The sequence below is a fragment of the Poecilia reticulata genome, linkage group LG21 (assembly GCF_000633615.1).
Source record: "Poecilia reticulata strain Guanapo linkage group LG21, Guppy_female_1.0+MT, whole genome shotgun sequence".
NCBI classification, from domain to species: Eukaryota; Metazoa; Chordata; class Actinopteri; order Cyprinodontiformes; family Poeciliidae; genus Poecilia; species Poecilia reticulata.
The window spans coordinates 13,437,266-13,449,384 of record NC_024351.1 but is presented as its reverse complement, the minus strand read 5'-3'; the positions used below and the strand labels follow the sequence as shown (position 1 = coordinate 13,449,384).

At 39.3% G+C, this 12,119-nt stretch overlaps 1 protein-coding gene across 2 annotated transcripts; it reads right to left on the bottom strand.

Annotated features, from left to right (window-relative positions):
• Positions 1-3,088: 3,088 nt before the first annotated feature.
• On the bottom strand, positions 3,089-11,218 carry ccm2 (CCM2 scaffold protein). Of its 2 annotated transcripts, none has more exons than XM_008397941.1 (10): positions 10,821-11,218; positions 7,387-7,563; positions 7,157-7,240; positions 6,385-6,568; positions 5,478-5,614; positions 5,157-5,292; positions 5,002-5,059; positions 4,797-4,923; positions 4,528-4,666; positions 3,089-4,308 (listed from the first exon to the last, which is right to left on the bottom strand). In XM_008397941.1, exons 1-10 carry the CDS (start codon positions 10,848-10,850, stop codon positions 4,004-4,006), a joined length of 1,377 nt encoding a protein of 458 aa, XP_008396163.1. In that variant the 5' UTR covers positions 10,851-11,218; the 3' UTR covers positions 3,089-4,003. The 2 variants fall into 2 exon arrangements, with proteins under 2 accessions (XP_008396163.1, XP_008396164.1); XM_008397942.2 differs by lacking the exon at positions 10,821-11,218 and adding an exon at positions 8,034-9,328.
• Positions 11,219-12,119: the final 901 nt, after the last annotated feature.

Sequence of the window (12,119 nt, the reverse complement as noted above, 5' to 3'; positions counted from 1 at the left end):
TCGATGCCCCTTGACTTTTTACACATGCAAAATGCAGTGGGTGGAGGAACGTCGTCTGCGTTGAAGTCATGGGAGATGTTATAGGATTTATTAATGATCTGGCCGAGAGAATGGGGAGAATGTAGAGCAAAAACAGAAGTGGGCCCAATACAGAGCCTGGGTGTGTACAAGTAGAACCTGACATGATGGTGTTTATATGGACACACAGGATTCTGTTTTCAAAAAGGTAATTTTTTTAATAATTCAGAGGGCTCAACAATATAAAAATTTAAATTCTCTTTATTAGTCTTATTGTAATTTGTTGTCTTACTAGACATAGCCTCTATTATATTAATTGTAAAATTATTAATAGAATCATGTAATCAGCCAGGATAATTACAATTATTTTTGGTCAGGCATAGCACTTGGAGGCTTTACTGTTGAGTTAGTGCTGCAATATATTTCGAAGTGACTCCCATCAGCAAAATACAGGATAAGGAAGTTTTCATCAGGTGTCATTAGTGCTCAGGTATCGATTCAAAAAACTGCAAACTGAAACACATAAGTACAAAAGTACAGGTTGTTTTCACCCTTGATTTTTGAGTTACTATACTAACTGGGATTTCCAGTCAGGAGACAGAGATGTTGCACAAAGCCGATGGGAAGTGATCAGAAATAAACGACCAGAGCCCGAGGTGAATGGTATCGCATCAAAATCACAATGAGGCTCATTCGAGAAAAAACAGGGCTTACTTTTACCGCAGGATTTTCAAAAATATATCGTAAGCCTGGAGTTTTTTTTTTGTTTTTTAGCCTTCCCATATAGTCAGATCTGTTTTCACAAACCTTAATTTATTCCGTTAAGTTTAGGAGAGCTACATAAATTGCACCCTTTGTTCAGATAATCTTTGAATGACTGTCCTCTGTGCTTGCAGACTGAAAGCAGAATCAGGCAAGTGCAAAAGCAGCAACAAGTGGACAACATTCTGTAATCCTTGAACCTTTCTGTCCAAAAACAGAATCCCATAAAGATGTTAGTTGGTGTAAAGATTTTCATGTATGACTGACACCTCTTTTTAAAGTTATTACTGATAACACAAAGAGAAACAACCAATTGCTTTAATATGTACTTGTCTGTGCAGTAAATGTTTAAGACAAATTCATCACTTACTTGAAGTGAAGAATGTTTTCTTCACACTGCAGCTCTGCCCACCAGCTGTCCCTTATGATGTTATTCATTTCATGCCTAAGCAGATTCATTTGCATGATAAAATGGCAGCCTTGAAACTCAGCACCATCTGCATGACAGGCATGAAATCTGACACAGTACCCAAAATAAAGAAAGACTGGATATTTTCTTTAAAAGTAGGTTAAATAAGTCTCTAATGACTTAAGCAGCTTCTACAAAATATGCCCTCTTACTTAAGTTATCCCTCGCACTGATTTTTATGTTCTTGAAAGAGAAATGAATCCCCCAGCTGCCACCCGCTCCCAGTAAAACAGCAGATGTGACACCCGCTTCTCACCAGTACCGGGCTGCAAACCGTAGCGTGAACGCGGCAGACAGGAACGTCACCGAGGTGAACCGCAGGGTGACACGGGCCAGATTCCCAGACTTCCTTCTCAGACTCACGGCGAGACTTTTGTGTGGGAGTGTTGTGGCACATCTCTCAGATATGAACTGCGAAGATGAAACTGCTCGGTGCCACGAACAGGAAAAAGAAGCTCGATGACTTATATTTTACTGACCACATTTGGCTCCTTTTTCGTTGCCGACTTGAATTATGTCAACTTTCCCTTTCTGAAAATATCTTTTGTTCATTTATTAGTGATTTACTCAAAGTCTTTGACAAGCAAAAGAAAATTGCACTGTTAAGTGGTGTGGACGTACAGACTTTATGTCAGAGGGAAAATTTGAACCCGGTCCTGGAATCATATCCAAGAGTGGAAAAAACAGCTTTACCAACATAGGAATGGTAATTTTAGGAAAACTTGTTATCCTTTCTTTCTTTCCAACCAGACTGTACACGTTATTTATGAACAGGAAAAATAAACATTTTACTTGTAGTTATTAGTCAATTGGTTTATCTTTTCTTTTTTAAAGAGCTGCTGGTAACCAGTAACTTCAAAAGCAAATTAAAAAATAAGCTAAAATATCTGCTGCAGGTGGATTGAGCAGCTGTAAAAGTAAAAAATAATGTATATTTTCTTAACCAATAATTAAGATATTATAACTATGACTTGTTAAGTTTAGACAAAGATGTGAATGTCTTCCAGACTTTAAGCCAATGATGCCAAATCTGAATGTAAGCTTATCCAAAATTAGACATTTTTATCTCCTTTTGGAGCAAGCTGTACCCATTTAATGGCTCCACAGGAAGAACACCCAGGCAGCTTCATACAGGCATAACAACAGGGGTTCCGGTCGGCACTAGAGGGGCAAACTCTTAAACAACACAATCTTCTCTTTTAATGGCTTCGTCTGACAAGCTTTGCTATGTCGTAATTGCGTGCTTCAAAGAGGTGCTCTGTTCGTTCTAAAATTGGATTAAAGACGAGAAGTTACTGGAGACCAATTAGTGTTTCTCCCCGTAATGTGAGAAAACATTTTGGTTGCACTGACGGCGTGTCATAATCATTTAGTCTCCCGCAAACGAGGGACAACATCACAGACTTGGTTCAGATAAATTCGTCCAGGAGAAGAAGCCCCGTTCTACGGTTCTGCTCTATTCCAATCCACATGACGTGACCAAGGTAAAAAGAGTTGGGGTTACGTTAAAAATTGTTAAGTGGGCGAAATCCTACGGAATTGGATGAGGAACAGAAAGTGGAAACATGTTGAGAGGCATCGGAGAATGGAATGCGACTGAACCGAACTGGTCCTGCCAGTATCTCCATCCCCGAGACTCTAAACTAATCCCCGACCGTGACGGCATTCAGCAGGACCACTTTGATGGAGCTGAATCAAGTTCCACGGCAGCTTAGGTGCATCCGAGCAAATGATCTGAGGATCATAATTAGATTGTAAAATTGTTCCCTGATGTAGGAAAGTCGAGTCAAACGTTATTTCCACTTCAAACCACAAACTAAAAACACCAGGACACAGTAATTAGGTGAGACACTGTCACAAGTGTTTTTTTTTTATGCAACATCATGATGCTTGCAATTATGCAATACCAAAATATAAATCAATGTAATTGATTTGTTATGCATTAACCACAACTTGCTGCAGAACTGCTCCAAGAGTCACTAAGAACCTGCCGGCAGCAGGACTGCAGTGTTTAGGCACAACGACAAATTTTATGTAACACAAAAATGACCTGAATGTTGAAAACAATTTACATCAAGCACCCATAAGCTGGCCTTGTCAAAAAAAATTAAAATACAGTCCACACAGTGTGGCTTTAAATGAACGCAGCTGGGTTTTTCTTTTTACAGCGTCTTCTAGGTCAGTTTGAATAAGGCAGAAACATATAAACCGAGTAAGCGCTGATTAACAAAGTGTGAGGTAAAAGCAGAACTTACGATACTACACATAGCAAAAACGTTGCATCCTTATATCAAAACAAATGAAGACAACCAAAGGTGGATGAAGCCGATTAATTTACGGTTAAATTAAGATACAAATCTCAGTCTTAACCTTCTAAAATGTGTGCACAGTCTATCGGTGGATTCTCCAGTCGCTGCTGCGCTGACTGGCGAGCTAAGCTTTGTCACAGAGAGCAAGTGGCAGATGCTGCCAATAAATGAGTACAAAACCGAAGATAAAGTTTAAAAAATAACTCTGAGCTGAAATGTAAAACAATAACTACAAGTCCACTACAAGGTCTGCATAAGTGCGTAAGTCGACTCGACAGAAAGACTTTCCTTAAATGTACAGGGCCGACGGAACGTCCTCTTGATAATTAGAGGAATAAACGTATAAACCAAATCTGAGGTCAGTGCTAAGGACCACCTTCATCTGATCCGCTTTAGTAAAGCCAACCGCTCATCTGAGGCGTGGCCGTGGTTTCGCGTCGACAGGTCAGGGGGTCACCGCCTCCTGGTCCATGCTGCAGCCGAGAGCTTCGATGTCGTTGCTGATGTCAGTAATCATACGGTCCCATTCGTCGCCCTCCGAGGCGTCCCGGCCCTCCTCCGACGCCGTGCTGTCGCTGCTGCCTCCCGCCGCTCCGTTGCCGTTGGTGGTGGAGTCGGAGGCAGAGCTGGCCGTGCGTTTGCAGCGGCCGAAGCTGTCCGTGATTATGCCGCGGCCGTCCTTCACTCCGATGGTCTCTAGGAAGTTTTCAAAGTGCTGGCTGTCCTTCTCGGGTATGAAGGGACGCAGGCCTTGACGGGACGACAGAAATGATGTCAAACATCTCTTAGATAAGAAGAAAACACAAAATGTTTAGAAAACATACGCAAATTTGTGTTTTATTGGGACGTTATGTACATGTCAAAACAAAATTTGCCTCTTCCATGTTCTTGAGTATATGTTGGCCTATTAAATCATCATCAAATTGTAATCTAATAAAACTTTGTGACAGTGAGATAAGATGTTTGTACCGAGCAGGAGGAACTTCCTGCTGTCCCCGTAGAGCTGCCGCAGGTTGATGCAGAACTCGTGAAAGGAGGAACCGTTCCTGTATTCATGGAGCAGAGCTGCAAACTGCTGGATCTCCTGTGATGATAGCTTTGTTCGCAACTGTGCAGAAAAAAAAAGGAAAAAAAAAAAGCCAGAAATCATTAACAAGTTGAAAGTGTTTTAGAGAATGCCTAAGCTATTTGTGCTCCCTATGAGGCAAAAAAAAAGAAAAAAAGATGAAATGCCCTACTGTAGTCATGTAGTCCTGCAGGAGCTCTGCAGCAGTGGTGCTGAGCTCTCCTTCACTTGGGGCCTTTGTCTGAGGGGATGCAGGGGCGGATGTAGATGGAGAGCTTCCTTCTGTGGCCTCGAAAGGACTGAACAAATACACACCAGTGTAAGCTAGAAGTGAACCAGTCTTTAAATTAAAAATGGTTGCGCGCAAATGTACATACAACGGGCTGGTTTCTCTCTCAAAAGCCTCCTTGACATCTACTTTGCTTGAAGAGTCGTCTTTAAAATGTCAAAATATTTACAGCTTAAGGTTAGCATAATCGACTATCAGTAAACAGCTTATGTAAGATTATTTAGAAGGACCGTGTTTCCTCACCACTGTACAAAGAAGGGTGTCTTGTAGGCGTTGTAGCGCCATCAAATATGGCTCTGTCTAGAAAGTCTATAGTTGATTCTGTGTAAACAATTTGAAAGACCTGGCTGAGCAAAAGACACAGTTCCTCCGCTGCTGCCTGCAAGAAAAAAAAGGAAATATTAGAAATGTTCACTTCTGACCATAATGAAATACAAAATAGCCTTGACAAATAAATACATAGAGAGAAGCAGAACTCTATGTAACTGTCATTAGTTTTCGTTAACAGTGCGGGTGGTTTTAAAGTTGTCAGCAGCATCTCTGCTTACATTTCAGGAAACGTACCTTATTATCAACTGCTAGGACAAGAAGACAACAGACCTCCACCAGCACAGCCCCGCTCTCCGACAGGGAGCTGAGAGTCTGGGATTTGTTTAGGTCGGGACACGAGCTGGGACAGGGAGAGCCTCCTGACTCCTGAGCTGAAAAAAACAACAACAAAAAACACAAAACCTTCGGTTCATCTGATTAACTGCTACCCATCGGTGGCAATATTCCTGATCACGTGGGTTTATCAGGTTTAGCTGGAATAGTTCTGTTGACAGGAAGTTAAATTTGTATTACAGTGGCCTATAAACAATATTTTCTTATTGTGGGGCAAGTTTTGACCAAAGTGAGAAAGTTCCTAAAGAAAATGTGATTTACACAGTAAGACCAATAAAAACAGATTTGGGAAGTGCTACCCTACTAGTGAGGGTAGAAGAATTACATAATGCTGACAGACCAGGGTCAAGAGGCCACAGATGGTTTGTCACTTGGAATGTATGGTGAAGTGTTTCCAATATATTTGAGTATAAGAAAATAAAAGCTATCAAAAAGAATTTTGAGATTTATTCTTTTTTTAAAACTCACTATTATTTTTGGAAAATATATATATATATATATATATATATATATATTTATTTCAGGTGTGCAGCATTTTCTATGTCTGGAGCTGTTTTAANTATATATATATTTATTTCAGGTGTGCAGCATTTTCTATGTCTGGAGCTGTTTTAAATAATATAACTTTAAAAAAAATAAATAAGTGAATTTCACAAAAACAAGTTTAACTACGCATTACTGCCATCTACTGGATAGAAGTGCAGCCGGGAATTGTGACATACAGAAAAATTATATTGGTATTTCCAGGGACAGCGTTATAGGTCATCTCATGCTGCTGCAGCTTCAACACATGGTGTTCTCCTTTTACCTGTTTTTATCACCACAAGGTGCAGAGAGTCGTCCCTGATGTATGAAACTGCAGCGATGTCGTGGATTGGCACTCTAAGGATGATGTCTTCTCCATCTCGCCAAACAAGCTTGATGTTGTACGCAGACAAGCTCACAACTGCATCCTGCTCTGATGTCAGCTGGCCTGCCAACTGATGGGATTTCTGGAAAATAGGAGCAGGAAAACACTGCATCAGCAATTCTCAAAGTCCAGACTCTGATGAAGCTGAAAACGCAGATGATATTGTCGAAATGGACAAATAAAAGTGCAATACTCTTAACTGACAGAGCAAAACAATAAAAACCTCTAAAGCAAAGCGAGAGAGTAGGAAGTCATTATTCAAACAAACAAAAAAAACAAGGCCAGATTGTTCACAGGGACAAAGACCTTCATTTTTAGAGAAATCTCCTGTTGTCTGATGAAACTAACATAAAACTGTTTGGTCATATTTAATATTACATTTGGAGTTAATAGAGGGAGCATGGAAACACCATCCTAACGGTAAAGCATGGCAGTGGCAGTATGATGTTATCGGGCTGTTCTGCTGGGTACAAACAGATCTTTAAAAACGGACAACGACCCAAAGCATACAGCCAAAGTAGTTACAAAGAGTTGGATCTTTATACATAAAGTTTGTTCACTGGGATTAAACCACTTCCTGCTACTGTCAGCTTTGTACTAGTAACCACGAAAAATAAAGATGTAGGAAAATCCTATTGATCGTCCAGGCCAACACTGTGCATATACTTACTCTTGCATTGTCAATAAGCTGCAGAACCTCTGTTCGACTCGATGGGTTCAAGTATCCTGGAACTGACGTCAGCTGCCCTAAATACTGGACAGGACAGAACAGGTGACTATTTTACATTAAGAGTTTTTGCATGCTGGTTATGATTCATCGCTACGACTAAAGCCACACTCAAGAAAATCCCTTTAATACGTGTACGATCAAGAAACGAACACGTCGATAGCTAAACTCACTTTTACTTCCTTCTCAATGTAGTCGTTAAGCAGAATGTCAGGTTCAATGCGGTGGTCAGGCTGAGACAGGGAGAAGGTGTGGAGGGCCCTGCGCTCTGTGGATTTCTCCTGAGCCTTCTTGTCTCTTCCCTTCTCTCCTTTCAGAAAGACCCGCTTGAACGGAGACACAATCCCCGGCTGTAGAAAACAAAACAGAGAGGTGATGAGAAAAATAGACAGGCTGATGTGCATGTGTGCAAACGTGACAGTGACACGCTTTCGCAAACATGACCAAGTCACATCATATATGGAGCAAAATAGGCCAAACTATTCTATTTAAGACAGGTAGCAGAGTTAAATAGCACAGCTATCTATATAATACTCCCACATAGTTTTAGCAGTCTGATTAAGTTATTGCTTAGATATACAAATAAATATACAAAGAGACAAAATAGTAAAGTTATATTGACTGCCTTCGTGTTTCTCCTTACTGTTTTAACAAAAGCAAAAGGAATAATAATGATACCGAGAGTCTATCTCAAATATAAACACTTTAGTATAAATGCTGCGTTTTGCATAGGCGAAAACAAAATCTGCTTGAAGAGCTTGGCATTTTAAGTCGCCTCGTAAAAATCTATTCGGACCCAGAAGACTTTAAAAAGAGTTACCTCACTCTCCATGATCCCGCAAGCAAGCAGTCACACACACCTGTTCAATAGCAACTTCGCAGCCCAGCAACGGGTGCAGCTACAATTACTAATCTATCCCCAGTTGGCTCGATCTTGCAAAGTGACAGCTGCCAACTGACGAGAGGCGCAGCGGACCAGACCTGGGCGGTGCGCATGAAGGGTGTGACCCCCACAAAAAGGAAAGAACGTGTCTTTGACTTCTACTCAGGCACAAGAACAGGAAAGGAACCGACCACAACTTCCTGTGATGACACGCGCTTTAAATGTTGTGACATTCACTTCTGCAGCAGACTTCTCATGGCTTTTTTTTTTAAATTTTTTTTTTAAGTTTGCTTTGCAGACAATGGCCAGAAAAAACACTCACTCGTGCATTCACTCTTAAACCTACTAATATTGTGATGTCACAGCTTCGGCCCGACTCTCTTTCTGCAAGGACTTTGCAACTGAGTCTGTGCATAAGTCTGCAAAACCACGGCAAGAAAGGACGGCATGCATTTCACTGTGCTAACCACACCAGTCACATCTTAAATATTGGTTACATTGTAGATTTACAGAAGGGAAATGTAGAAACAAGACTTTCACATTCATGTCATGCTTGCTGCTTTTTTTCCCTTATTATTATTTTTAGATTAAACTCTGACTGTGTCAGACAAGTTACATATAAGCATCACTTATACATCTTATATGTTGGTGAAAATAACAAATTAGCACAAAGAGTTACAAAGACAAGAAACCTCCTCCAAGACAAAATTGTATGATTGATTGCTGTGCCTCAAACCTGTAGTCCTATAATATTCCTATATCTCCCGTTATCCGTAATGTCCACAAGAAGCTTGGATGATTTTAAAAACTCTTTTCCTTGATTTTTTTAAACTCTTGGGGGCTGGAGAATTAGGCCCCCTTATTCTATTCCTGCTTTTATTGCTTTATTGTGTTTTTGTTTCTTTTGTTTCACTCTCTTTGCCTATTTTACACATGAAGAACTTTGGTCACTTTATTGTGTGCGAGAGTGCTACACAAAGACTGATTAATCAATGGATATTTTTAATGCACGACTCTTATTCTGCCTGTAGGCTTTTCACTTTTTGAGTCAGGCATCGTCACAATGAGGTGATGCTTTAATATCTCCAAATGTTCCTGTTCCACCCCTATGAATATTTTCTGCAATGTCTCCTTGTACTTTCGACAAGCTTCAAGTAGAGCTACCTAATCTGGTTTTTAAGGTAGTATCTGTTTCAAGTCACATTGAAAGGATCATTTGAAATATTTAACATTAAAAACTAACGAGACTTCAAAAATTGCCATAAACTAAACACTGAATTTCTTTAAGATTAATGACACTTTCTCAACTAACCATATGTTGATGAACAAATCCCATTTGCAGTTCTGTTTAAAAAAAAAAAAAAAAAAAGAAAATATGTTTGCGTACAGCCCGAAAATAATTGTTTTAGCAGACAGATGACACTGATGATGTTTGGCTGCTTACAAAGTTAAACTACAACACCATGGTAGTGCCGTTGCATTATTTAATAGTATGCCACAGCTCAACACATTAACATTTTACGACTTCTGCCAGTGACATGCGATATGGCAGCCTTGGCAAGCAACTTACTTGCTCTTAACTTTTACATTTTCTTAATGTAAAAGAAAACGGCATTTTCTTGGCAAGTGTGTCTTCACCTCCGCTGCAGAGGCTCCGCCGAACCCCTGAGACCGACTCATCGAACCCCTGGGGTTCGATCGAACCCAGGTTAAGAACCACTGGTCTAGAATATATTTTCACTACACCAAATATTGCATAACAAAAATGAGTCAAGATAACTCTTGATAAAATTAAAAGGAGCAATCTATCAGGTCGTTAAAGTGATTCTCTATCAGCACCATGTGGTAAAAATATTAACTGCATTCGGTTGAGTTGCCCATGTACCAAAATAAACATTACAAAGAGGCATTAAACTCATGCCATTAAGGATAAAAAATGTGATCACCGCTCATTTCCAAATGACAAACAATTTTATAGTAGCTTGTTTGTTTTTTCGCCGTTTGTCCCATTTTGACATTTAAGAAAACGACAGAAGAAACCTTTGCAAATTATTATACGTCTACTATAGAAAGTAAATCCCACATCAGCTGGGAGTCATTGCATAGTATTGCAGGGTCCGTTTGTTAGGGGGGAGATGGTAAATCTGCTCACTCTCTTGAGCCAGAACAACTATCGAAAACAGTTTCTAGTATCAACGTGTTTTGTCTGTCTCTTAAATACTGCGTCGAGGAATTACGGTATGCACCTATTACATTAAGGAATAGTCTCATCTATAATAATTAAATACAGTAGTCTTAGCTATGCAATAATTCATGAATGCTATTTTAAAAACTTTTAAGCCGATAATTGCGGATGAGCAACAGCTAAAACGTGAAACCAAAAAAGTGAAGAGCGCCGAGGTTTATAACATGGAAACCGACTGAAGAACAATCGTTCAAAAGTTTAATGCAGATCTGACTTGGGGGGGGGGGAGAGAGGACCTAACCCAAAGCACTAAACTCCACTAATCAGACATATTATGCAATATTCACGAGTATTCTCTCTTTTGAATAGATTATTAAACATACTATCTACATGTTAGTGTTGTAAAGTGGTGTGTTTGATTACGATTTCTTTTCAGCTAACACTAAACTTTTCTAATTAGCTAACAGTTAGCCTTACTCCCGGCAAGCTAACAAGTTAGCATGTAGTTAATGTGCAAAAAAAAGTGCACCGCAACCCACCTTTTTTACTTTTTTTACATCTTCCTCCATCTCTAAGTTGTCTTCTTCATTCTCCCTTCAGCCCGGAGATCTATGTGAGACTGGGTAAGACCACAGGAGCTTTAAAACAGCACCTACCTAAGGGCGGTTAGCCTGCTAGGCTAATTTATTTTAGCACTGTGTATCTAAAGAGATACCCAGTTAGGAGCTGATAGCAACTCGCCATCCCAGCTCCCTTCTTACAAAAACCCTGATTATCAGTGACTTTTAAAAAAAAAAACCAGACACGGCGCGTGTCTAGAGCAACTGCTGAAAAGGTCTGGTAAAAAGACAAACTCGATGAAAACAGCAAAAACTTTTCAATCGTGCCGCCATTTTGGGCGTTGAACTGTAGTCCAGCATGCTTTGCTTTCCTCAAACCAAAACAGCCTCCTGGCGTTGTGCATTACTGAGATTACTGTACTTATACGGAGGACGCAAACGGCAAAAAAAAAATTACAAAACGTTTTTTTAAAAATTGCATACAAGATTTGAATATTTGTAAACTCACCACAGATTACCGCATAGACCAGAAGGCTATTATGTTCTAGTGCGTAATTTTATTAATTGCTTTAGTCATCAAAACAAAGAACAGAAACAATCACATCATTAAACATAAACACAAAGAAATATAAAGGTGTAAGTTAAGTCAGTGCTAATTACATATGCTCTACTCTTTGTCTAATATAGTTTAAAGATTATATTACAAGATAATAATTTCTGGAAGGAGATAGGCATATCAGTGGTTCCCAAATGCTTGGGTTTGGACCTGACTCATAAAAAATAAAGCAAAGCCTCTCTTCAAATTATATTGGGAAATCAATTTGTTCATTTCCGCTGATTGTTTTAATTTCCTTTTTTATAATTAAATCACTAGAATAATAATAAAAAAATATTGTTGGTGATTATTTTTCCATCACACATTTTCTACCTATTTCAACACACTTAGTCTAATTTTGAAGAACTTGTCTCTTATCTTTTCTTGTTAGTTTGGAATTATGTATATTGACTCTGGCATGTTGATTTCCAGCGACTTATGATAACTTCCAAAAAAATAAAAAATTCTGTGGGAATATCACTGTAAACAGTTTAGAAGAGTGACTTACAGGCTATTATCCTTTATTGAAAAATATTTTTGCTTGCTGGGAAAATAGCAGAACGTGTAAATTCTTACAGTTACATATCATGTAGCTAATACATTATAATCATGCCATTCCTTTTGCTACCTTGACTGGTCAGAAAAAAAGAGAGACGAATAGAAAATAAAAACACCACTGGGAT

Bases quoted from the DNA above. Each gene is read 5' to 3' on its own strand.
- ccm2 (XM_008397941.1), bottom strand. From the start codon at position 10,850: ATGGAGGAAGATGTAAAAAAAGTAAAAAAG. The intron at 5,615-6,384 runs GTAAAAGGAGAA...TGTTTTTTTCAG, and splicing joins CCTTGTGGTGATAAAAACAG to CTCAGGAGTCAGGAGGCTCT. The intron at 5,060-5,156 runs GTGAGGAAACAC...GACATTTTAAAG, and splicing joins ACACCCTTCTTTGTACAGTG to ACGACTCTTCAAGCAAAGTA.